Source organism: Ammospiza caudacuta, chromosome 8, assembly GCF_027887145.1.
Source record: "Ammospiza caudacuta isolate bAmmCau1 chromosome 8, bAmmCau1.pri, whole genome shotgun sequence".
In the NCBI taxonomy this organism is placed as follows: domain Eukaryota; kingdom Metazoa; phylum Chordata; class Aves; order Passeriformes; family Passerellidae; genus Ammospiza; species Ammospiza caudacuta.
Genome location: NC_080600.1, coordinates 7,223,939 through 7,250,438, shown reverse-complemented (window position 1 = coordinate 7,250,438; position 26,500 = coordinate 7,223,939). Strand labels below are relative to the sequence as shown.

The 26,500-nt window shown below is 47.8% G+C and overlaps 1 protein-coding gene across 1 annotated transcript in view; it reads left to right on the top strand.

Annotated features, from left to right (window-relative positions):
• Positions 1–26,500, top strand: part of HDAC4 (histone deacetylase 4) — a 178,311-nt gene that overhangs the window by 134,593 nt on the left and 17,218 nt on the right. Inside the window, exons 12-18 of the mRNA XM_058809255.1 lie at positions 1,096–1,325; positions 7,047–7,304; positions 8,883–9,069; positions 16,069–16,202; positions 17,491–17,611; positions 20,738–20,784; positions 26,132–26,239. Coding sequence (XP_058665238.1) covers positions 1,096–1,325; positions 7,047–7,304; positions 8,883–9,069; positions 16,069–16,202; positions 17,491–17,611; positions 20,738–20,784; positions 26,132–26,239 — 1,085 coding nt within the window. The remainder of the gene's footprint in view (positions 1–1,095; positions 1,326–7,046; positions 7,305–8,882; positions 9,070–16,068; positions 16,203–17,490; positions 17,612–20,737; positions 20,785–26,131; positions 26,240–26,500) is intronic.

Sequence of the window (26,500 nt, the reverse complement as noted above, 5' to 3'; positions counted from 1 at the left end):
TGATGGAGCATACTCAGGGCTAGGAGCAGCCTGGGATAGTGGAAGGTGTCCTTGCCCATGGGAGGGGGTGGAATGACATGAGTTTTAAGGTTCCAGGATCCTGTGAACATGGTGTCTCCTGGAAAGCTTTCCCAGGAGCACCTTGGAGGAGGGTAGTCTTCCAAAATATCCTCTGCAAGCTCTGCTGTCTGATTGGAACTTTTGGGAGGAGGAGCTGTGCTCTCAGGGAAGAGGAACACATCTTTCCCAATGATCTATGTATTCATACACAGACCTGTGTGTGTGCACACCAACACCTGCAGGAGCATGCATTTATAAAATCAAATACCCTTTCACATGATCTGTTGCAGAAAAAGCAGAGAGTGGGAGAAACTCTCTTAGTCTACCGAGAAAAGAGGCTTTCCATGAGTCAGCTCCTTCCACTAGGACAGTTCTGTGAATGGGTGGGAAAGGAGGTCACATCCTGAGACAGAAATGCCAAGGTGTTCATAATCCTCAGCATCCAGCTGGCTGCAGACTTCTGGGCAGCTTCTCCCTCTCTTAAAGCAAAGCCTGAGGAGAGCAGAGTGCTTCCTGCGACTGTAGGGAGGCAGCTGGTTCGTGCAGCTTGAACTGAGCCTGTGATCAGTCCCTAAACCAAGGTGAGCCATGAGGTTTAAACTCCAGACCAATGTGGTCCCCTATAGCGACAGAAAGGTCAGTAAGGTGTTGCTGGATGTTTCCAGAGGGTCTCTGAGTCACCAAGCAGATCCAGAACGCAAAGCAAGCAAAGCATTGCTGTGTGCAGTGGTGATTAATTGATCTGCTCTCTCTCAAGGCAGCTCCAGCTGTAGAGGTGGCTGGGTTTGACGTGGTATCACTGTCACCGTCAGCGTTACTCAACAGCCGTTTTCTCCCTTCCTTCCTTCCTTCCTTCCTTCCTTCCTTCCTTCCTTCCTTCCTTCCTTCCTTCCTTCCTTCCTTCCTTCCTTCCTTCCTTCCTTCCTTCCTTCCTTCCTTCCTTCCTTCCTTCCTTCCTTCCTTCCTTCCTTCCTTCCTTCCTTTCTTCTTCCTTTCGTTTCTCCTCTGCTGTTTTTTCCTCCATATTATCTTCAGACTGGTATCTTTCAGGACTGCCCCTGCATGCACAGCCCCTGGTGGGTGGAGACAGGGTCTCCCCTTCGATCCACAAGCTGCGGCAGCACCGCCCACTGGGGCGCACCCAGTCTGCTCCCCTGCCCCAGAACGCCCAGGCCCTCCAGCAGCTGGTCATCCAGCAGCAGCACCAGCAGTTCCTGGAGAAACACAAACAGCAGTTCCAGCAGCAGCAGCTGCACATCAACAAGGTGGGCACGGAGCTTTCAATGCCTTTTTTTCCTCCACAGCAGCCTCAAGCATGCGATTTCGGGGTTTCTGGTGCAGATGTGTTTGTGGGCTCTACCTCCAACGTCCCTGGGATTCTCATCCTTGGACCTCTCTCAGGCATGACAACACAAGGATGTATTTGTGAGGGAGGTTACTCAGATACACTGAAACATTTGCTGAAAGGCTGAGAGACTTAGGAGTGTTCGCTTGGAGAAGAGGAGGCTCCAGAGAGAGCTCAGAGCCCTTCCAGGGCCTAAAGGGGCTCCAGGAGAGCTGGAGAGGGACTGGGGACAATGGATGGAGGGACAGAACATAGGGAATGGCTCCCACTGCTAGAGGGCAGGGATGGATGGGATATTAGGAAGGAATTGTTCCCTGGCAGTATCCCAGGCCAGGTTGGATGGGGCTTGGAGCACCCTGGGATAGTGGAAGGTGTCCCTGCCATGGTAGGGGGTAGAACTGCATCATTTCTAAGATCCACCCAAACTATTCTGGGATTTGTTCTGGTTTGAGGCTTTCTAAACACTCCTCCCAAGGAGTTCCAGTGGAGGCTCTCCTTAGGACAGCAGCAATTCCAGCAGCAGCTCTGTGGCTCAGGACAAGCCCGTGGCAGGCGGCCGTTCAGATCACTGCTGTTCCATTTACAGCAGAGGTTCCTCCAAATATTTCCACCGTTCCAGTCCTGTGAGAAAACACAACTGCCAAGGGCTGGATCAAAGAGTGGGAGAAGCCACAACCCCCCCCCCCACACACACACACACACACCACCCCCAAACCCTTGTTTGTGGCCCGGGCTGAGGCAGGATGGTTACACAAGTCACTGACGTCAATGCTGTCCTCCTGGAGCACTGCCACCGCGGGTGCCAGCCCTGGCCCTGCGCACAGGGCTCTGGGGAGCTGCTGCTCCACAGGGATCCCATTTCCTCCCCCTCCAAACGCTCCCTGGCACCAGGGCCATGGGGTGTGGAGCAGGGAGTTGGGGCTCTTTGTTCAGGGAAGTTGTCAGCTGGAGGGATTTTTGGCGTGAAGGGTTTTAAAGCTTTTCCAAAGCCTTGGATGTGACGTATCCACTGAGCTCATTCAGACTTTCTCCTGGACCTCCCAGGAGCTGGAGAGCCACTGGAGCACTCTGACTTCCAGCTTTGTCCATTGCTCTCCACAGCAAAATCAGGCAGAGAGGGTTTAATTAAACTGATTTCCCTGTGTTTGATTTATAGGAGTCATGAGTTAAAATCACTTCAGTGCTAGTGCTGCGTGCGTGTGGCAGATTTATCCCATGGGATAGCATCCAAGTGCTGACATGGGAAAAGACTTTTCCCAGATTGGGGATATTTTAGGACCCTCATGTGTGTAGGAGAGTTAAATGATACTCCTGAAGTATTTTATATATTTATATACTCATAAATCAGGCTTTTCTTAATTCCATGTGATTTTCCAAATGTTGAGATTTTGGCCCTAAACGTTCCCTGTTAGGTGTCTGCAGCAGATGAAATTTTTGAGGGGACTGCAGCCAAAACAAGTCTTGCTGTTTCCAAGAAGGCAACTAAGGAAAAACATTTTGTTTTACATGAAAATATTAAGAATAATCATCCAAGTAGCTGTGGCTGCCCCTGGATCCCTGGAAGTGTCCCAGGCCAGGCTGGACGGGGCTTGGAGCAACCTGGGAGAGTGGAAGGTGTCCCTGGAATGGCAGAGGTGGAATGAAATGAACTTTAAGGTCCCTTCTAACCCAGACCATTCTGTGATTTTCATTGAGCTGATATTCCACCATCAGCCTGTGTTTCTGTTTCCCACCTTTTTTTGCATGTTTAGTGTTTGACAGGGAAGTGCCAGGGGAGGTTTAGGTTTGAAAAGATCAGAAAAACTTTCTGCATTGAAGGGGTGCTCAGGCAGTGGCACAGTCACCATCCCTGGAAGCGTTCAGACAGCCTGTGGATGTGGCACTTGGGGACAGGGTTTGGGCTGGGTTTGGCAGTGGTGGGAGAACAGCTGGACTCGCTTGTGTGAGAGGGCTTTTCGAACCTTAAGGATTCTGTGATTTGTACTATCAGAAGAACTTTTGCTCCAAGCCCCATCCAGCCTTGCAGGTGGGTTGTTCCCTCTCCTCCAAGCACAAAAGCTCCACAGTCTCCTGGTCCTTGCAGCTGTAGGACTGAGCCTGCCTCAGACAGTTGTTTTTCCCCTGCTGTCGCATCACTGCAGGGGGAAAACAAAACCAGATGAAGAGATTTCTGTAGGCTTTGGCAGCTGCAGAAGGCTCTGCCAGGTACTCTGGTGCCCAAGTCAGCCTCTCCCCATCATCCCTTGTCATCTCTTGTTTCTCCTTAGTTCATAAAAATTAAAAATCAGAACCCAAAGGGAACATGGGAAGAGCCATGTCGAGTCGAATGAGTTCAGCCTTTTTCCTGTGTTTTACTCATTTTCATCAAAGCTGTGTTCTATTTCTTCCTTGAGTTCATCCTTCACCTCCAGAGGGAGGAAAGGGAGGGTTCTGCTGGCTTCTGCACATCCTGGTGTGGTCAGGGCTGAGCTGACATCCTCCTTTGCTTCCTGGCTCCTCTCTTCCTCTGGCTTTCTGACCCATGGTGCCACCCCATTGATGGGGATCACGGTCCCATCCAGCCCAAACCATTCTGGGGTTCCCTGGTTTTTCTGCTGGGAACTCCTCATTGATCTCTGATCTGTAAATAGATGTCTCTAACCTGTTGGTAGGACTTTCAAGGTCTTCAGTGTCCCAGGAATTTGCCATTGTGGAGAAAGGTGTCCTGGAGATGATGGTATGGAGTAATGGGCATGGTGATGCTCAGAGGTTGGATTTGATGGTCTTGGAGGTCTTCTCCATCCTTAATGATTCTGTGGTTCTATTTATCACATCTACTGGACAAATCCAATGTTAGCTGAAATGTCACCAGTGAAAAATGCAGCTTTTTTTTCCCCTCATGAAATGTTCCACAGAAAAATGATGAACTCTTTGGTTTCTCCTGTATTTATGACCTGACTTTGCTCTGTGTTTTCTGGTTTTTACTGTGGTGGGTTTTTTTGTTTTTTTGTTTTTTTTTTTGTTTTTTTGTTTTTTTTTTGTTTTTTTTTTTTTTTTCCTGGGTTTTGATTTTGGGGTTTATTTTTTGGTTTTTGGGGGTTTTTTGGGGTTTTGTTGTTGTTGTGTTTTGGTGGGGGTTTGTTTGTTTGTTTGTTTGTTTGGTTTTTTTCTTTGGTTCACTTTTTGTTTTGTTGTTTGGTGTTTTTTTTTTTAATTTCTGTTCTTTGTATTTCAAAGCTGTGGAGGAGAAATCTTGCCAGCTGCATGGAGCCTTTTAAAAATGCTTGTGACTAGAGAGCAGTAATTTATTCTGGAGTGAAGTCGTTGTCTGCCCGGGGCTGGAGAGGCAGTGCCTTTACCAAAGGTTTATGGTGGCAGCTCGTGACAGCCAGAGGCCACTGGGTATGAAAACAGAGGAGTAACCTCGTGGCAGAGGAAGCCAGACAGCTAATTAAGGGATGGAGAGGTTATTTATGGTTCTTTGTGCTTACTATTTCAGATATATTTACAAGCATTCTCAGTGCTGCCATTCCAGCCAGTCCCTCTCACTTTTATTTCCTCGGATTTTAAACGGCACGAGCATGTGCTCGTAAAACTGCACAAATGGAAGATTTTTAGGGAGTTTGGATGGGCCTGGCATGCAGATACTGAGTGTTTTATGTGGAATTTGTTGGTAAGAAAGTGTCTTCTCTGCAAAATCTTCCTTTGAGGGTGGGGTTGCAACAACTGGAACTAGAATGTCTGAAATGTCCTTGCCATCGACCACTTGGTCTTCTCAGCCTTCACCGTGGCTGGCATTTAATTCCTACATTTTTAAGGAGTAGGAATAATTTAAAACTTCCAGGGAACTACACTGCCTCTCATTCCCATTAGGTATGACAGTGGCACTCTAAGTTATTTTTCCCAGCAATTACCTCGTGCAGTTCAGAAGTTCAAAAGGCATAAGTTCAAAAGCTTGAGTGAGACCTTCGATCCAAGCAGGAAAAAAAAACGCAAAACAAGCAGCAGATGGTTTATGATAATTTAATTATCTTTAAAACAGATCATATTCATCAAGCCTAAGAGGGCTTAAAGAAAACTGGTAGAAGAACGTGTAGCTTAATGTGGTTTGGTTATTCAGTGTGTGTTATAAGGAATTAAACTGTGAGGGGCAGGGGAACCTCACAAAAATCCTTGAGGGGTTTTGATCCCTGAATCTTTGCAGGGACCTCCTGAGGTCACTGAGGGCAATGTCCTCCCTCTAACAGGTTGCCCAAGGATCTCCAAGGATGAAGATTCCAAAACTTCTATGAAGAACCTGTTCAAGTGTTTGACCAACCTCACAGGAAAAAAAAAAGTTTTATTGTGTTCAGAAAGAATTTTATGAGTTTTAATTTGTTCCCATGGCCTTCTGTCCCATCACCTGTGAGTGCAACCTGTGAGAGTCCCATGGACTTAAGGATGTCCAGGTCTTTAAGTGGTAATTCCTTCACCAAGAGAAGTTTTCCTTGTTCAAGACTTTGCCTCTGGTGTCAGAGTTCCAGGGATTCCTGAAGTATTGTCTTGAATAAGGCATTAATTCTATCTCATGTGCCTTCTGTCATTCAGCAGGGGCACCAGGATCTCCTTAGCCTTCCTCTTTTCTTGCTTCATGTCCCTTGCCAGATTCACTCCATTCCTGCCCCTCTGCCTTGCTTAGGTAATATGGCAGAGCCTTCTTTCCTGCTTTTGGGGGAGAAAAAGGCTTAGTTCCAGATTGGAGCCACTGTTCTTCAAAGAGCAAGTTACTGACAAATAGTCCCTCCTCCTGCATGTGTTCAATAACCATGTTTTGATTTAACTTTATTAGATTTAAAATCAATATTGCTTACCATACCGATGACCTAATCCTCATTAAACCTTGCCCCGACAACTTTCAAAGTGCAGCAGTTTCTTTATAAGCCTGTTTGAAACAGGGACAGCCTGAGCTCTTTGAAAGGGAGGAAATGGATTGGTTTTCCTACTCTGGAGTTGAAAACAGGTCACATTTGGGTTTTTTTTTTTTATATCCCAAATAAAAATCGTAAGCAGTCTGAGACAGAGAACTGTGAATTTTATCTTGCCAAGGATCTTAGAAAAAGCCTGAGTGAATTACAGTGAGAATTAAATTGTTCCTTTAGGTTTAGGAGCTCCTCTCTGAGACGTTTACTGTGTCTGGTTAGGAAGGTCAGGTTAGAACAATGCTGCTCTTGAGGTTTGCTCTCAGCTGCATGTCCTGAGTTCCCTCTTAACCAGCTCCATAAGAGTACAGATCTTCAAGTAATCATTATTTCAGCCTCACAGAAAAAATTCAGGGAGTGATCCGAGGTGATGTTGAGCAAACAGGCAGCAGAAGCCCTGCTGGAGGGTTTGTGTCCCCGGTATTCTTTCAGAATTTAATTGCCAAACATCTCGATGGGTTTGTGAATGGAGTGGCATCTGGAGGCGTGCAGGAACAAGAGGCTCTTATTCCTTCAGAGGGAGGATGAAGTGGAAAATAAGGAGGTGTCATCACTCAGGACGCAGGATTTCAGAGCCTTCGATGCCAGGGTTACCCTGACCTTAATATACAATAACTCAGAGCTGCTCCTTCCCTTCAGCTGGAGAGCAGAGCGAGCTTTCCCCAGGGTGGGAGGCAGCTCTGATGAGTTTGTGCTTCTTTCAGATCATCTCCAAGCCCGCCGAGCCAGCGCGGCAGCACGAGAGCCACCCCGAGGAGACGGAGGAGGAGCTGCGCGAGCACCAGGCGCTGCTGGAGGAGCCCTACGGCGAGCGGGCCGCGGGCCACAAGGAGCCCCCAGCGCTGGCCAGCCTGGTGCAGGTCAAACAGGAGCCCATCGAGAGCGACGAGGAGGAGGCAGAGCCCCAGCAGGAGCTGGAGGCCGGCCAGAGGCAGGCGGAGCAGGAGCTGCTCTTCCGCCAGGTCTGGCGCTCGCGCGGTCGGGAGACGCGGGTTTGGGCTTGGGAGTCACCTCGTGCTGCTCTGAGGGGAAACAGCTCCCGAGGGGTGGCTGGGTACAGGAACCCGGTGTAAAATCAGCTGATTCCTTCCCTGGAGTCACCTACCAGGAGGATTGGCTGGTTACAGGAACCCCATATAAATTCAAGTGATTCCTTCCCTGGAGTCACCTACCAGGAGGGTTGGCTGGTTACAGGAACCCCATGTAAATGCAAATGATACCTTCCCTAGAGTCACCTACCAGGAGGGTTGGCTGGTTTCAGGAACTCCATGTAAAATCGAGTGATTCCTTCCCTAGAGTCACCTACCAGGAGGGTTGGCTGGTTACATACAGGAACCCCATGTAAAATCAGCTGATTCCTTCTCTGGAGTTGCCTACCAGGAGGATTGGCTGGTTACAGGAACCCTGTGTAAATTCAAGTGATTCCTTCCCTAGAGTCACCTATCAGGAGGGTTGGCTGGTTACAGGAACCTGATGTAAATCCAAGTGATTTCTTCCCTGGAGTCACCTACCAGGAGGGTTGGCTGGTTACAGGAACCCCATGTAAAATCACAGGAGACTGTATTTTGGTTTAATGATTTAAAACTAATTTCTCCAGAGAAAGACTGTGGTGGTGTTCGCAGGAGTCCCAGGATGAGGGAAGATACAAGAATGTTGACTCCATGTTTCATAAGGCTTGATTTATTATTTTATGATATATATTATATTAAAACTATAGTAAAAGAATAGAAGAAAGGATTTCATCAGAAGGCTAGCAAGAAGTAGAAAAAGAAGGAATGATGACAAAAGCTTGTGACTGACTGAGACAGTCCGGACAGCTGGGCTGTGATTGGCCATTAATTAGAAACAACCACATGAGACCAATCACAGATTCACCTGTTGCATTCCACAGCAGCAGATAATCAATGTTTACATTTCATTCCTGAGGCCTCACAGCTTCTCAGGAGAAAAAATCCTAAGGAAAGAATTTTTCATAAAACATGAGACTGCACATAAGAGAACAGGGCACAAGTGGAGGGTGTTCCTGCTTCAGAATTAGAGAACCTGGAGCCTCCAACCAGGCTCACTTTTGAGGGAAAACACCCAAGGCTTGTGGATTGCAGGTGATAAATCCAATAACAAGGGAGCACAGTGTAATGGTGCTGGTCCATTTCCTCCAGGAATGTCATTGTGATGTTGCTGAGGAGCCTGTCCAGCTGATGGTGTGGCTGCAGAGAGAAGCAGCTCAGTTCAGAGCTCCCTGTCCAGCCTGGGATCCAGCTGAGTGGGACTTGTTCCATGGCCTGGACTTTTTCACTGTAAAATGTCCCAGAGCAGTGGGGTGGGAGGAAGAGGAGGGAGCTGTGGGGGAGGATGGAGCTGCCCCTGGCAGTGACGCTGTCAGTGTGCACCAGCTCAGGCTGGGGCTCTGTGTGTTGTGCCAGTCTGAAATGTCACATCTTCCTTTGATGTGCGTGAGGGAAAGGAGTCCAAGCCTGGAACCCTTCACAAACCCTTTTGGCAAGGCCCTTTCAGCAACTGCCTGCTTCTGTTGCCCACAGCAAGCCCTGCTCCTGGAGCAGCAGAGGATCCACCAGCTGAGGAACTACCAGGCGTCGCTGGAGGCGGCCGGCATGCCCGTGTCCTTCGGGGGACACCGGCCCCTGTCGCGGGCACAGTCCTCCCCTGCCTCAGCCACCTTCCCCATGTCCGTGCAGGAGCCTCCCACTAAGCCAAGGTTCACAACAGGTGAGCTTTTTGGAGGGCTCTGGGCTGGGGGGTGCTCTGCTCACTGGTTTGTTTTACACTGAGCTGTTCTGTGAGGGCACGGAAAAGAGGGAATGGCTTTAGGATGGAGGGAGTGGTAGGTAGGTGGGATATTGGAAGGAAATCCTGCCCTGCCAGGTTGCCCAGAGTAGCTGTGGCAGCCTCATCTCTGAAAGTGTCCAAGGCCAGGTTGGACAGGGCTTGGAGCCCCCTGGGATAGTAGAAGGTATCCCTGCCCTACCCACGAGGTGAGCTTTAAGGTCTCTTCCAACCCAAACCATTCCATGGAGATGGTTCTATGATTTTCTTCCCCGTCCCTGCAAATCTGTAAGCGTGGGCTCTGCGTCTCATCCCCGTTTGGGTACTCCATAACATCCTGCCTTCCTCAAGGAGCACACTGAGTCATCCCTCTTGTCCTGCTTGTCCCTTCCTCTGAGCTAAAATACCCTGCACACACACAGAGCAGCAGCACAGCAAAAATACCCTGCACACACACACACAGAGCAGCAAAAATACCCTGCACACACACACAGAGCAGCAGCACAGCAAAAATACCCTGCACACACACACACAGAGCAGCAAAAATACCCTGCACACACACAGAGCAGCAGCACAGCAAAAATACCCTGCACACACACACAGCAAAAATACCCTGCACACACACACACAGAGCACAGCAAAAATACCCTGCACACACACACAGAGCAAAAATACCCTGCACACCCACAGAGCAGCAGCATAGCAAAAATACCTTGCACACACACACACACACACACACACAGAGCACAGCAAAAATACCTTGCACACACACACACACACACACACACACACACAGAGCACAGCAAAAATACCTTGCACACATACACACACACACAGCAGCAGCACAGCAAAAATACCCTGCACACTTACACAGCAAAAATACCCTGCACACATACACAGCAAAAATACCCTGCGCACATAGAGCAGCAGCCCAGCAAAAATACCCTGCGCACACACACAGCAAAAACACCCTGCACACACACACAGCAGTACAGCAAAAATACCCTGCACACACACACAGCAGCAACCCAGCTCTGGAGCTGTGTCTCAGGCACACAGAACGAGTCCCAGGCTGGAACTGAGCTGATTTAGAGGCAAGGCAGGGAGAGCCAGTGCTCCTCAAGGACAGAGTGCCAAATGCAAAGCTGCCTCTGTTTCCTCCACATTCTCCAGTCCCTCCCATAGCATAATCTCATGATGTACTCCAGGCTCCCTGCCAGCCTCCCCTCCTCCTGTCACACAGGTTGGGAAAAACCAGGTGGGCAGGTGATTCCAACTTGTCATGAGGATACAGAGACCAAAGGGTGTTTGCTTCCATGTGGAGGAAAATTATGAATGCAGTCCTGTGTTTGTCTGGCGGAAAGCACAAGTGCAAAATAGGTGTTGATCCCCATCCCTTGGAAGTGTTCACAGCCAAGATGGAGCAGCCTGGGGTAGTGGAAGTTGTCCCTGCCCACAGCAGGGGAGGAATAAGATGGGCTTTAAGGTCCCTCCCAGCCCAAACCACCCTGGGATTCTGTGATCTCCCCACCAAGATTTAAAGCAAAAAACCTAATAGTTCTTCCTGTATCCTGACAGCCAACTTTTCTACTCCAAAATCCTTTCTGTTTCTTCAATGCCCTCAGCAACAACTGAAAGTTGATTTTCCCTGCAACTCCTCAAGCCCTGTGCTGGGTGGTGAGGACTGATTTCAAAGTCCGCCTTCTTCCCCAAATGTCAGGCTCTTACTTTGTGAATGAACAGTTTGCAACGTGATGTGTTCCCTGGGAAAAGGAAAAGGAAGGGGGGGGAATCCACAACGCCCAAATAAGAGCGACTCATGATGTTATTTCCCTTTCACTTCTGCTTTTATTCCATTTTTAACCTACATTTCTTGCATCACTCGGCTCAGCGCTGTGAATCGGGTTTATTTTCAGGCCCTGGTGGTGTAGTAATAGTGGCATGTTCAGTGTTCCTCAGCTCCTGGCTGCAGGCAGGGTGGGAAGCATGTGCTGGCAGTTCTGGAAAAACCCAGGGAATGGCTCAAGTTTTGCAAATCAGCCCTTTAAATTCCCAGTTTGCTGTTAAGGTTTAACCCAGAATTTCAGCAGAACTGCATTTCAAATGCAGTCGATTCTGGCCAGATTAAAAGATTTTGGCTTTTGCCAGGGGTGCAAGGAAAAGTCCCCTGGCTTTTGAATGAAACTTTAGATTCTAATACACTTAACCCCAAACCTTGAGGCTTTAAAAACAAGGAAGCCTGGCCCCTGCTTGAAGGGATTATTTATTCCTTCTCCTTCTTCCCTCCTCCTCTGCCGGTATTGAAGCTATCCAATCAATCACATGCAAGACTCTGAACATAGAAATAAATAACATATCCTAGCAGAGGATCTGTGTTTGACTCAGATCTGTGCCTCTGAGTTTCATTCAAAATTGCAGGCAGTAGTAAGAGTGCAGATTTGAGAGCTGTGCTGCTTGGAAAACATGCTGTTCCAGTATCAGGATTTATTTTCCTCAGAGGCAGGGTTTGAAATTCTAAAAAAGTGGCTGAAAATAAGGAGTAGAATATCACACTGCTTTTATCCAGCACTGCACATGGTGATGAGGTGCAGAATACTTCAGGTAGTTCACCTGTAAAATACCATTTTCACAACATTTATCCTCATTAAGATTCCAAAGACTTGACTTTTCTTTTTCCTTCAGTCTCTGCATTTATGCTGGGTGAATGGAGAAGGAAAAACACAATAAAATCAGGCATTCACTGGCATTCATTAAGGTGTAAAGCATAAAGGTAAGGCCTCTGTACTAGTCCTAAAACCAGTCGTAGGTCTGGTTTAATTAACCTGCACTGTCTGTGTAGGAGAACCAGGGGACAAAAGCCCTCTGCCATGGGCATGGGAGCAGGAGAAAGGAAAGGCATTTCAGCTGCTGAGCATGTGTGAGTGAAATTGCCTCATGTTTTGTTGGAGTTGTCCACGGCGGCGTGTCGGAGATTGTATTTCTGGAGGTGGATGCTAAAGCTTAATCACCGGGATTGAGCCCTTCTGTGCAAGGCAGGAAATTAAAGTCTTGGGTGTTTTTCAAAAGCAAGCAGTGCTGAAGTGCATCAGGCTTCTTTTTCCTGAGGAAAATCCATCTGGCTGATAAGTGCTTTGGAGACTGATGCTGAGGCAGACGAATGAGGGTTGGAATTGGTGTGAGGGTTTGGTGAGAGGGCTGCAGGAAGCAAACTTCATTGCGTGGCCCTAATGAAGCCAACCGCAATCGCTCTGGATGGGAACGCAGCCATTGTCCAACAGACAAAGGAATCGTTCCTCCTTTTCATGTTTGGTTTATTATACAGAAATAACACAGAGAGCTGGTGCTCTCCCTGGACTGAGTTAGCTGCAGACAGCTGCAAGTTCTGGGGTTGATGTGTGTTTGATTTTCCTGTCTCTCTCGGTGACCAGCACCTGAGACTTCAAAGGTCTGGGGCAAAGAGCCGCATCCTGCAGCTCTCTAGCATGATGTCCATTACTCCACATCAAAGGGAGAGCTGTGCCCTTCCTGGATCCTTGCAGCTATCAGTTTGATGTCCTGAAGCATGACATTTAATTTTCCTTCCTCCCAGAAAGCAGGTCCTTGAACTCGCCCTCTCTAGCTCCAGCAGCCCCTGTGACTTTAATGAACACTCGTGCCTGCCCTGTTCTGTGCACTTGAATAAGGATCCTCAGGTTAGGCCATTAATTTGCATAGCTCCAATTATCCAGTCTCTGATCTCCTTCAAAAATGGGTCCACAAATTATTCTGATGTTCTGCATTAAAGGGTTTTTCCTTTCTGATGAAGGCATTTATTCTCTCCTGTGCCAAGCAATATAATTATCTGAACCTCAGATCATATGTTTGTTCTGCCAAGAAAAGCCAGTTGGTTTTGCTTTAGTGCTGACCTTTAAAAATTATTGTTCTTATGTCTGAAAAAAGCCTTGCTTCCAGCACCACTTCAATTAACTTGTAACAGCCAGTGTAGTTTTGTATTTTGAGCTTAAATTGCTGAGCTTCCCTTTGTGTGAGTGTGTGTGTGTGTGTGTGTGTGTGTGTGTGTGTGTGTGCAGCTGAGTGTCCCCAGCCACAGGAAGGAACTGGGAACAGCTCCCTTTTCAGCTGGGCTGGTTTCTAGGAAAGAGAAATGATGAGTGATTGATGCTGCTGTTATCAGTGAAGCCCTGGGAAAGGAGGAACCACTGATAAACCAAGGTCTGTGAGCACCAGGTTTGGGGTGGGATAGATTCCTTGAGCGGTTTGGGTTGGAAGGGACCTTGAAGATGATCCAGTTCCATGGGCAGAGACGCCTCACAGTGTCCCAGGCTTCTCCAAGTGTCCAACCTGACCTTGGACACTTCCAGGGATGGGACAGGCAGGGCCTCACCACCCTCACAGGGAAAAATTTCTCCCATGAATCCAGTCTAAATTTCTTTTAGTTTAAGACCTTGCACTAGCTCAGTTAAACTCAGACTGGGGTGAAAGCTTTTCCTGAGGTGAATTCCGAGCTTGCCTTGGCCCAGCAGCTCCTGGTGGTGTTTGATGCTGTGAATCAAACACGAGAGACCTTGAGGGAGCTTTGCAACACAACCTCCTCCAGGTGAACTTGGGCTGACCCGAGGGCAGCCAATTACCAGGGCTCTGTTCTCTCCCTGGAACCCATCCTGGTTTGGCTTTTGGGGGGTGTTTTTTTCCTCTGCACTCACCTACAGCAGAGTGAGGAGCTGCCAGACACCTCCCCTGAGGCTGCAGAGCTGCAGGAGCCAGAGCAGGGAGCCAAGATTCCCGGTGGCACAGCGTGCCCACACCCAGCCAGGAGGTGGGACTGCAGCTGCAGCCAGGCCTGGGAGCTGCAGGAGCACAGCTCCAGCTCCAGCTGCTCTCAGGATTCCCTGGGAGCTCCCAGGTTGTGCTGTGTGTCCGCGCTGCAGCTGGGAGCACGGATCCAGCTGTGGGTGTGCTCACCTGGGATTCCCCCAAATGCTCTCAGCTGGGCTGCACATCCTTGGACATCAGGGGCTGGGTCTGCCTCCTGCCACTGCTGCCTTCAGAGGCTCTGGGTTCTCATCTAGACCTTTGCATTCCATAGAAATCATGGAAAAATGGGCTGGAAAGGACCTGAAAGGTTGTCTGGTTTTAAGTCTCTGCCGTGGACAGGGACACCTCCCACTGTCCCAGGCTGCTCCAGCCTGGCTTTGGGCACTGCCAGGGATCCAGGGGCAGCCACAGCTGCTCTGGGCAATGCCAGGGCCCCCCACCCTGCCAGGGAACAATTCCTAATTCCCAATCTCCCATCCATCCCTGCCCTCTGGCAGTGGGAGCCATTCCCTGTGTCCTGTCCCTCCATCCCTTGTCCCCAGTCCCTCTCCAGCTCTCCTGGAGCCCCTTTAGGCCCTGGCAGGGACTCTGAGCTCTCCCTGGAGCCTTCTCCTCTCCAGGTGAGCACCCCCAGCTCTCCCAGCAGAGGGGCTCCAGCCCTTGGACCAACTCATACGGATACTTCCTGCAAGAAACCCTTTTCTTGGGGAAAAAAAAAAACCAAACCAGCCACTTCTATTCTGTTTTCTGGAGCTTCAGCATTTGAAGTCTTCATGTCTTTTGCTCGAGAGAAATTATTAAATCTCTTCTGCCACTGGGAGGGACCTGCTGTTGGCTATGGAATCCCAACTTCCCCTCCAAAATCGTAGCCAGGCAACCCTGGGGTGTGAATCGGAGCCTCCTGTGCTGCTGTCATGCTGCAAATCCCTGGGAATGCAGGGGGAATGAGCTTCCCCAGCACCCCCTCATTGGGCTGAACACCTCGCTGCAGTTATACCAGGACAAGACAAGCAATGTTTGTACTGTTCTAAGTGTGCAAATGGGGTGATAGATGCATTTGGGAAATTGGGGGAAGAAAGAGGTTTATTAACCTGCAGGGGAAAGATGTTAGCTCCTGAGAGCTTCATCTCTGGCCTATTGGAAGTGGTGAACTTGTGATGGTGTTCACAGGGGTTCTTGGATGAGGGAAGAGACGAGGATCTGACTCCATGTTTCAGAAGGTTTGATTTATTATTTTATTATATATATTACATTAAAACTGTACTAAAAGAATAGAAGAAATTATTTCATCAGAAGGCTAGCTAAGAATAGAATAGCAAAGAATGATAACAAAGGTTTGTGGCTCAAACTCTCTGTCCAAGCCAGCTGACTGTGATTGGCCATTAATTGGAAACAACCACATAAGACCAATCCCAGACCCACCTGTTGCATTCCACAGCAGCAGATAATCAATGTTTGCATTTTGTTCCTGAGGCCTCTCAGCTTCTCAGGAGGAAAAATCCTAAGGAAAGGATTTTTCCTAAAAGGTGTCTGTGACAGTGAATTTACCAAAAAAGTTAGCAATAATACACATCAAGGCAGTGTAGGGGAAGTGATAGGAAACCAAGTGGCTGATGAAGAAACTGTATAAGCTGCATTGTTGCCAAAAATCTCTAAGATGCTCCCTTTGCTCCCAGTAACTGCACCACTGCCAGAGAAAATGTCTTTCCCACCAGAGGAACCTGCCCAGGTGGGTGCTGATGGCTGCAATTAGCAAATGAGGCACGAGCTGCAATTAGCAAAGAGCAGCACGAGGATGCTCGCGAAACACAGCCAGGAATGGTTTGGTCCTTCTGAGTTTGGTGTTTTGGCAGCCAGGGAAAAAGCCCCAGATCCCATTCCTGGGTGTCACATAGGTGTCACCTCCCCCTGGCGTTTCATTTCATATCTTGGTGCTGATTCTGCTTCTCCTGTCCCTTGAGGAGTTCCATGGGAAGGGGAGGATGCAGCTTTGGATTTTCAGCTCTCTGACACAGCTTTGGCCTAGAACCGTTGACTCCACAGCAAAATACGCTTTTTTCCTCCCTCAAACTGGCAAATTTTTGGTGTTTTTTTAACCCAAGAGCAATTCTGTCCCCTGTGCTGCAGGCCTTGTGTACGACACCTTGATGCTGAAGCACCAGTGCACCTGTGGAAACACCAACAGCCACCCTGAGCACGCAGGCAGGATCCAGAGCATCTGGTCCAGGCTCCAGGAGACGGGGCTGAGGGGCAAGTGTGAGGTAAGGGAAACACCACAACAGGCCACATGGCTGCTTTTATTAGTGTTATTAATATTATTACAACATTATTATTATTATTATTATTATTATTATTATTATTATTATTATTATTAGTATTATATTGCTATTATGCCAAAGAAAAGAGCAAGGTATGATGTAACCCTCTCATTTGTTATCCCTCCCAATTATTCCAGCAAAAGCAACAGCTTTTCTGTGCTTTAATAACTTTTTTTTTTGTACTCTTTAATAAGTAATGGTCAAGCTATGCTGTAAAAAGAATGGGGGTAGGAGGAAGGCACTGAGCACCATTCCATCACAAGAGGTTAAATTAGATTTATTGGATGTCTTTTAAGAGCAGGCAAATGGAGAGAAAAGCTTAGATATTAAACAGAAAAAATGAAGATTAATAATAGAAATTAACGAGTGGTTATTAGTTCCAACTAACAGCAGTGGTGATAAATGGGGGTATAAGTGTGTGTTCATAAATTTTTTGAGCACCTGAGAGGGCTGAATCCCAGAGCATAAATATTCCAGCAATGTCAGGATGGGGCTGGGAATGTTCCCAGCCATCAGATAAGACATCCACGTGGTGGCAGCATTGCCATTGCCTAAATTTCCCTGTCCTGCCCTCCTTTATCCCTTTCAAACCTGTCTCTGTCTGTGGATACCCATTTAATCGAATGCTGGGATTATTTGGGACCAAATGAACCTCGTTGCTAATTGCCTGGCCTCCTCAATGGGTGTTAGAGATGTTCTCCAATGTATAAGTTTGTGACTGTAAGATCCCAGGCAATATTATTGTCCTTAATTTCCTGTTGATTTCCTTCAAGAATATTTATTTTCCTTCATTTCTGTGCTTACCTTGGTGCTTTTGGTTGCTCTCAGGATGGGAGCTGGTGATGTGAGCTGTGTTTCCCTCCTGACCACTGGTGACTTCCAGCCTCACCAGACTCTTATAGTGAATTTCTGCCTTCATTCCCTGCTGGCATTCTTCAAGCTCTGCCCTGCCATTTCAAGGATGCACTTCCTTGTCTCTCTGGTCACCTTTCCTTCACCCCCACCACCTCCTGTCTCAATGTTTCCTTCTTTGTCTTGTCTGGATCTGATGATGACATTCCATGTCGAGCAGATAAATATTGCGAGTAAGGGATTAACCCCAAACCTGAATTTCTCCACCTCAGGACCCATTTTAGTGTTTTGCTGTGTGTCTTGGTGGCTTGCTAAGGGGACAGAAGAGAGAGCCAAGCCCTCAGCAGTGGTTTCAGCAGCCTTTTCCCTCCCCTTGCAGTGCATCCGTGGCAGGAAGGCGACGCTGGAGGAGCTGCAGACGGTTCACTCGGAGGCGCACACGCTGCTCTACGGCACAAACCCTCTCAACAGGCAGAAACTGGACAGCAAGAAGCTTCTAGGTACCATTCCCTGGGGGGACACCCTCCTTCCTGAGCCCTGGCTGAGGTGCTGGGCTCCATCATTAGCCCTGTGCATCTCCAAGAGGATTGTTCCCAGCTCCGTGCACGGGATCCATCTCCCGCTCTTCAGGCAGACCCCTAAACCCTGGAGAGCTTAAACCTCACTGGGTGTTAGATAGTTATCCATGGCTAGGGCAGGAACTGGAGCACACTCCCAAGGGTTTGGATCTGCAACCCCCAGCCAGCTGCACAGGCATCAACAAACCCCTGGCAGCTTTGGACAGTCAGCAAGAGAGATGCAGGGGCCTCTACGTTTGTTTAATGTGGAGTGGGATTGTTTATCCCTTTCAGTGGAGACCAAATCTTCCTGAAACAGGGCTGTGTCTGTTGTAAAATACAGATAAAAATACAAAAAAAAAAAGATATTTTCCCAGCAGAAATTCTAAGGGATGCATGTTCAGATAACCAAACAACATGAATTTTAGCACCTCTTTGGAGTCATCATCGCCTCCCTTTACTTCCTGCCTTTTTGCAGCAGCAGGCTGGAGGGACAACTTAGGAAGTTGCCACGTGGGGATCTGAGGGAAAAAAAAAAAAAAAAAAAAAAGGAAAAAACCCTTAAAAACGGTTTCTGGAACGTTGAGATGTGAGATGTTGAGAAAGTTTATTTTGGGATTAGCCTGACTTTGGATGATGTAAAAACAGGTTTAACTCAGTGGCCTTTGTGATGTAGTGGTCACAGCAAAGGAGCTGGAAAGATTTTGCTCAGCGTGTCCATGAGCTCCCAGAGAGGGAAGCTATTAGGCAGTGGTTAAACACACAATTAGCACGGTATTTATAGCTCACTTCCCACCTATTTAGGGCCAGAGAACCCAAAAGTAGACACCTCCAGCTGAATGATAAGCTCCATTAGGAGGTAAACTTTCAGGAATTTATGATGTCATATGCTTGGGAATGGAAAACCCACAGCCTGAAGGAGCTTTAGTCAATCTTCCCTGGGATATCTGAGAAAATTCTCCTGGAATACTTTTCCACTCCCTCCTTGGCTCTGGGCAGGATCTCTCATCAGTGCCCACAGATGCCTTTGGAGATGGAGTTTATTTGGAATGCATTTTTGGGGGGACACCCCAACTGCTGAACCATTCCTGATGGTTTCTGTAGAGAACCTGTGGGGGAAGCAGCCCTTGCTGCTGTAGTTCTGCGCCCACCATGGTTTCCATCACTCATTTTAGAGTGTTTGCAGAGGTCAACTTTAATCCTGTAGAGAAGAGAAATTCCAAAGGCTTTCCAGTCAGAACATTCCCTGTTTGGGTACAACTTGCAGAAGAGCCCTGGAGCTGTGGGAGGTCAGGTCCTCAAGGGTCTCCAGTAGGAGGGGATGTGCAGTAGCTCTTAACTGGGCTTAGAGCTGCTTTCCTAGGCCCACCTGGCACCATCTCAGCCTGGAGATGCTCCAGTGGCACTGGCTGCCAGCTCACATCACCCCCTTATCTCCTGATGGCTTCCACAGGGCAGGACCTGAGCAAGGAGCTCAGGTTTAAAACCCCTCCTTCAGCTGTTCTCTCCCTTTGAGGGTTTAAAAGGCTTTCAGATTTACAAACCAGCTTGGTGGGGTCCTTTGAAAGACCTTAGAGGGTGGGTTTAGGGCAGGTTGGAACGCTGAGGGCAAAGCTTGGTGTGAGGTTTAGGGATGCAAATGGGAGTGTCTTGGCAGGTGTCTGATGACTCCGTGTAAACTCTTGGCCTTTGATACCTCTGTGAGGAAGAAAAAAGCCTGAGAAGCCTCAGCCTGGAAGGGAAAAAAGGCTTTTCAGGACACAGGATGTTTCTTGTTAAGCTTCTGCAAATGAAAAGGGGGGATGTGCCTTCATGGAATCACAGAATCCCAGAACGGTTTGGGTGGGAAGGGAGCTTAAAGCTCATCCCATTCCACCCCTGCCATGGCAAGGACACCTCCCACTGTCCCAGATTGTTCCAAGCCCCGTCCAGCCTGGCCTTGGGCACTGCCAGGGATCCAGGGGCAGCCACAGCTTCTCTGGGAATTCCATCCCAGCCCCTCCCCACCCTCCCAGGGAACAATTCCTTCCCAATATCCCATCAATCCCTGCCCTCCCATGGTTTAAATCCATCCCCCCTTGTCCTGTCAAGGACACAAAGTACAAACCCATCTCTCCCTGGACAGTGGAAACACTTGGAACCTGTTGGACAAGTTGAAACTTTAGGCAAATAAGGCTGCTTTTAATTTGTGGGGAGCAATCCTAAATTGTTGTCAAGAAGACAAATAGGGAAATAATGGGTGGATTAGCAGTGAGAGATGTGACAGGAGGCAGGATGATCTAAGAACTTCCATGTGGATCTAATCAAGGAGGGCATCTCACTTGGAGCTCAGATGAGTCCAGATGCATGAACTCCTCTCTCAGGAACAGAATCCCAAATGGTTTGAGTGGGTATGGACCTTGAAGCCCATCCCATTCCACCCCCTGCCATGGGCAGGAACGCCTTGCACCAGACCAGGTTGCTCAGGGCCCCACAGAATTTATTCACACGCGAGCCCAGAGAGCGATGTTACTTTTCCTGCAGATTCAAAATTAGCCCTGCAGATGGTTTTCTCAATTTTTCTCACATTCTCCTTGTTGGTTTTGATATTTCAGTCAAAACACATGTTTTTTTCTTTGCTTGCCACTGGTTTATTTTTCTGTCTTCCTCTTTCATGAAGCCCATGCTCTCCAAAGTCATCTAGTAACTGCAGATGAGTGACAATTGGGGTGTGAGTGACAATTGGGGTGGTTTTATGATTTCCTGTCCTCCCTCAGTGGGAAAGGGTTAAAGTGCACATCTGAGAAGACACACTGAGTGATTGTTGGTGGCATCTTCCTCGTGTATAGTCTCAAAACATCAGACAACACCCACCTTGCTTAAAACTGAATGATTTATAGACAGCTTTTACAGGAGCCTAAGTGTGTACATGGTGTGTGTGTGTTGTAACAGGGCTGGGTGAAAACGGGAAGAAAACCCCCAGGAAGAAATGTGTGTGTCTCTGTGCTTGGAAAGATTGCAGAATTGCCACAAAGTTGGCCCCAGAGCATGGTGACCTTTGTGCCTCACAGGTTTCTTGTCCCCCGCCAGGTTCCCTCACGTCGATGTTTGTCAGGCTGCCTTGCGGTGGTGTCGGGGTGAGTACCTCCCTTTAATGTGTAAATAATGTCCTGTTTGTTCTCCCCACTGCTCCCCTCAGCACCAAAAATTGCTGCTCTGCATTCCAGGGTGGGTAATTGCAGCCAGATGCTGCCCCTGAGCAGGGGCTGCCACGGCCTCACGTGCCTTTCTTCAGAAGCAGCCGCAGCGCTTCGGGGCTGCCGCGGAGAGCCCGAGCTCTCTGTGAGGGACACTCAGGAGGAAGAACCTCATTTCCCAGCCTGGGATGTTCACTGGTGAAGGGGTTGCTGTGTTTGGGAGCAGCCCTTGCATCCCAAAGTGGTTTTTTGTCCTGTGGAAAGCAGGATGTGCTGGTGCTGTGGAGCTGCTCCATCCTCAGTCTCGGGGCTCCAGAGCAGGTGGGAAACGTGGCCATGGAACAGGACAATATTTGGGAATGTACAGTTTTTTTTCCTGTGAATAGCAAGTTTGCTGTTTCTCTGCCCTGGAATGAAACAGCATTTGGCATCTTTTATTCTCCAGCTCCAGGATAATCCACGTGGATTCTCCAGGAGGTGACTAAGATGCCCCTCCATCCCTCGTGGAAAAGCTGAGTGTTATTTTTCAGCTGTCAAATTTCCATATAATCAGGCTTTTTGCTGTTGTTTGTTCCCATAAAGCTGAAAAAATCCCAAACCCCAAATACCTTGTTTTGAAGGTTTTCTTGTTTTCCTTTGAAGCCCGAAAGCTTAAAAGTTTCCCTTTCAAGTCAGACTTTCTGCTCCAGAGTTTCTGTGGAGGGTGACAGGACAGAAAATCGTGGAGAACAGGAAGGGGAAAAGAATGAGAAGAGACAATAAAAGGCATTGTGTTTGAAAATTCACAGTGGTAGTTCTGCTGCATAATTGTAGCTCATGAAGTTGAATTTTCAAGGTCTGGATTCTGTTATGGAAATGAAACAAAATTGTTTTCTTCCTGAGTCTTTGCAAAATCGCTGCTTTGAAAATTATCCCGTCAGAAAAAAAAAAAAAAAAAGAATAATCGTCGTTTATTCGTACCGCCACTCGTGGAGATATTTTATTTTGTATTGTAAATATGCTGCAGTCGCCTAATTCATGGCAAATTTTTGGCCAGAGCTTAAAAGGTTTGGATTTACTCTGCCCTGCAGTCAGGCATGCCATTCAAAGCAAAAAAAAAATTATCATTTGCAAATGAAGACTGAATGGTAACAAGTAGAGACAGTGTCTGAGCCCAGCACGGGCCCAGCAGTCTTGCATTAAATCCCAAATCAGGGCAGGAAACGCCTCGGTGCTGGTATTCCTGATATGCTCCCAATAAAGATGCTGCTTGGTTGTCTCCACAGACCCTTAATATCGAATATTTGCTGACTCTGGTGCAGTGTTTGAGCAATCCTATCAGCAAAAACTGTGCCAGGGAACAATTCCTTCCCAATATCCTTCCTCACCCTGCCCTCTCTCAGTGGGAAGCCATTCCCCACTGTTTGCCAGATATTTTTTCAGAGGGCAAACATGATGTCATCAAGTCAAAAGGAAAAGAAAAGAAAATTAAAAATCAGTAGAATGATGTGGGACAGGTCCTCCTTTGGATTTATACTGGAGCAGGATAAAGCAGAATGATGGCTGATGATTGGAATTCAGGAGCTGAGGGTGTTGTGTGAAATTATGGGCTGGAAAGCTTTGAAACCAGGCTCTTCTCCTGCAAGCAATCAAGTGTGGCTCTCTTCCTTTGGGGATGTTGTGTAGATGAAAAGGAAGGATGGGTCTGGAGGGGGATGCAGGGCAGTTTTGGGGGGGAGAAACCCCTGGAGAGCTGTTTTACCTCAGGATAGAAGATGAAACTTGGGCAGCCATGAGTTCTCCTCAACAACGAGTGGAATGAAGGACAGGGAAGAGAGTGAATCAGAGAATATCCAGAGCTGAAAGCGCCCACAGGGATCATTGACCCAACCCCTGTCCCTGCACAGACACCCCAACAATCCCATCCTGTGCATCCCTGGGAGCTCTGGGAGTGCAGCAGCAAGGAAACAGTTCAGAGCAAATCCCTTCATCTCATAACAACTTTCAGACCCTCTCTTTTAATTAAAAACTCAGTCTTGGTGAATTGAAGTCAAAGAGAGAAAAGAGTAAATTTGTTCCCAGGTGCTTGGAAACTCTTTTTCCTTGTTGGTTTATCCCATGGCTGACAAGCCTCCTCCCTTCTGCAGCCTTCTGGTCCTAGCAGGAGAGGCAGAAAGAAAGCACAGAAGCTCTGAAATCAACAGGTGTGAGCTCTGAGTGAAACATCACTCATTTATTTCTGCTAATCACTTGGGAATTGTGCTCAGCTTTGCTCCTCTGCAGCTCACACCCTGTTTGCCACTCACCATGGCCTTTCCTAATCCAGGATGATTAGAGGAAGCTTTTGGGATGTTGGGAAAGATGAAAGTTTGACAAGGAAGTCTCACAGATATGTATGCTTAGCAGATAGATTTTTGAATGTAAAATCTGAAGAAAGAATAAGATAGAAGCAAGTTTTGATATAAAAGAATTGCTGAGCCAGTCTCACTGGGTAACCAAGGAGCCAAAGGCTGTGTTAGTTAGAAGGGGTTTTTATGGCTTAGAGCAAAGGATAAACCCACCCCAAACAAGAAGATGTTTTTACCAAGCAGAAAGATAGCACAGGCAAACAAGTCAGCAAATGTGGCAAATAGAAAAATGTCTCAGAATTTTCCACTGCAAGAAAACTGAAAAACAACTTCTAGCTTAAACTGTAACGCACTGACTTTTAGTGATTGGAGAACAGTAACAGGAATATGGTAATTACAGTAGTTATGATGGGCTATAGATAATAGTTAAGGTATGGATTGGTTCTACTGTATGAAGATGCTCAGCAAAGAAAAGTATATAATGCATTGTAACCAAAACCAAAGGGTCTCCAGGCCTGCCTGCAGCTGGAGCTGACAGCTGTGGGCACAGCTCTGTCACCCACAACCCTGGGCTGCTGTGACATCGTGGATGGAATAAACTGCATTTTGGAGAGATGCCTGGAGTCCCACATCTCTCATTTAGGCTCTTACTTTGGGAGAAAGGAGTTTAAACTTGGAAAATCTGCAAGATCATCCCAGCACACTTGCATCCAGATTCTTCAAAACACTCAAAGGCTTGATTTAAGGAGAGCTGATAAATTTGTTTTCTTTCCTGTGTAGCGTTTTGCTGCGCACATTCTAAAAATATCTGAAGACCTGCATCATTTCTCTGCACGTGTTCTAAAAACTCCAGAGGTGTTTGTGTTGTTGATCTTCTCCAGAGTAGTTGATTCTATTTTTGGGTTTTTCAAGGGCTTTGATTAGAGCATATCAACAATTGGAACTGTGCAAGCAAAGTAAGTTCTTGCAGAGCAGAGAGCAGGGAAAGGACTTCAGTGGAATGGAAATGAGGAGGAACTAATTAGGGAGTCAGAGGAAGAGAATGTGAGAATTATTTAATTGAGAGCAGGAGGAGACACAGTGGGGTGTCTTCCTCTGTGAGGGAAGAGCAGAATTCCTTCATTTTGCAGGGTCTGGAGGTCTGGTACCACCTGTGTCAACCTGTCCTGGTGCTTGATTTCTTACCTGTGGATTTTTTCAGTAGAATTTTATTGTATTTTTATTCAATAGAATAATTTCAGTGCATTTTTATTCAGTAGGATAATGAACTCTTTTGTGAGGTGCTCATTTAATTCTGAGATAGCTGCACATTAGTGAATAGGAAAGTTTACAGTGTGAGTAGGAGGAATTCACAGTGTGAGTGGGAGCCTCATCATGGATATTAATAAAAAGACCTTGGGTTTTCCTTAAAGGAAGGAAATAATTGTAAGGAAATAGTAATTTTTATTATGAGGAAGGAAAAACTCTTTGGGTTTCACTTCGGACATTCTTCCTGGAATGCTCCTGGCGGGAGCCTGGTTTGTGGCAATGCTTGGCTCTGGCACTGAAGAATCCTGTATCCTGTCTTTTTTGTGGGAAAAGCTGGCCCCAGCAGCCATCTGAGGGTCTGTGGGCCCCTTAGGACAGGTGAATTTGGGTGTTTTGTATTTCCATTCCTCTGGTGCCTCACAGGGAATGAAGAGGGCCCATGGAAGGAGCCCTGAACTTGCTGTGTCCAGGCAGGAAGGGAAGCTCTTTCCTGCTGGTGTCCTGAGGCGTTTTCTTCCAAAGACCAAGAAAAATGGGTTAGGTTTCTTCTGCATGTGTGCAGTACTGATCCAGGATTCCTGGAGCTGCCCTGTGTAATTCAGACTTTATCCTGCTGCTGTTCCCATCTTACTGCGCAAATTTACAGGGGTGCAGGCCACAAATAGTCACTGCAGGTCTCTCCCACAATGCAGCGGCATTCCCCAGAGGCTTTTTGGTGTTCTCCAAGTGCTTTCCTAGTTTATATTGTGGCTTCCAGAGCATCCTTGGGGTGGATGCTACCAGAAAGCATCCATGATCACAGAGCTGGAATCACTTCCAATGGCAGCTTCAGCATGGCTGGGAAGGAGGTGGATCAGTCCTCTGTGGGGCCACTTGTGTCTCCTGACTGCTCAGTGAGCCAGGCACGGCAAATGATCCCTTTCTTCCCATCTCTGCTTTTTGCCATTGTTTCCATAGATACACTCAGGGTAGAGTAATATGTGAAAAATGGCTGGGGGTCCTTCCCTTCCTGGTGAGGAATGTCCCTTTCATCTGGTGACACAGTCTGGAATAACAGCAATGAGCATGCCTGCAGGGTGCCTTGCCTTGCCTGTGGCCTGTTCCCACATTTTCAGGGGGGTGATTCTGTGGAATATTTAGGGTTGAAGAAATCTGTGTGGTCAGCACAGGATGCTGAAGGTCTGTTAGGGTAGGTGAGCTCCTCAGGGAAGTGCTGTCACTCCTGGGCACTCTTCTTTTAAATGCCCAACACTGAACATCCCTCTTTATTGTGGATTTTTAATTTATTTTAAAGAATCATTGAATCATTTAATAGACCTTTTTATTTCATCTTGGATGAGCAGCAGTTAAAGAGAAATGCTGATTCCGTGGTCACAGAGTTACAGAATCATGGAATGGTTTGGGTAGGAAAGGACCTTAAAGACCATTCCAGTCCATCCCCTGCCACAGGCAGGGTCACCTTCCACTAGCCCAGGTTGCTCCAGCCTGGCATTGGACAATTCCAGGGATCCAGATGCAGTTCCAGCTTCTCTGGGCACCTCAATGCCCTCCCAGGGGACAATTCCTTCCCAGTATCTGAAAGAAACCCCTTTCAGTTAAATCCATTCCCCTTGTCCTATCCCCCCATGTGAGTGATGTCTTTATAAGACAGGGGTCTCCTGCTGCCTGGCTGCCCTCCTTGCTACTAACCTGTCTCCTGTGTGTCCCCTCAGGTGGACAGTGACACCATTTGGAACGAGGTGCACTCGTCGGGCGCCGCTCGCCTGGCCGTGGGCTGTGTCATTGAGCTGGTGTTCAAAGTGGCCACGGGAGAGCTGAAGGTGAGGGAACAGCCCTGAAGGTTTGGGAACAGCCCTGAAGGCTTGGGAATAGCCCTGAAGGTTTGGGAACAGCCCTCAGCCGTGCTCTGGGCATGCTCTGCTCAGGGCTCTGAGCAGCAGCTACAGGACCTTTTCCCTCTCCACAATGAGGGAAAGCATCGTCCATTGCTGTCACCTTGTGAGGAATCCATCAAGAGCAACTCCAGAGTTCCCAAGCAGGATTAAAGCCTCTGGCTGCACCCCTTGTGTGCATCCTTGTCC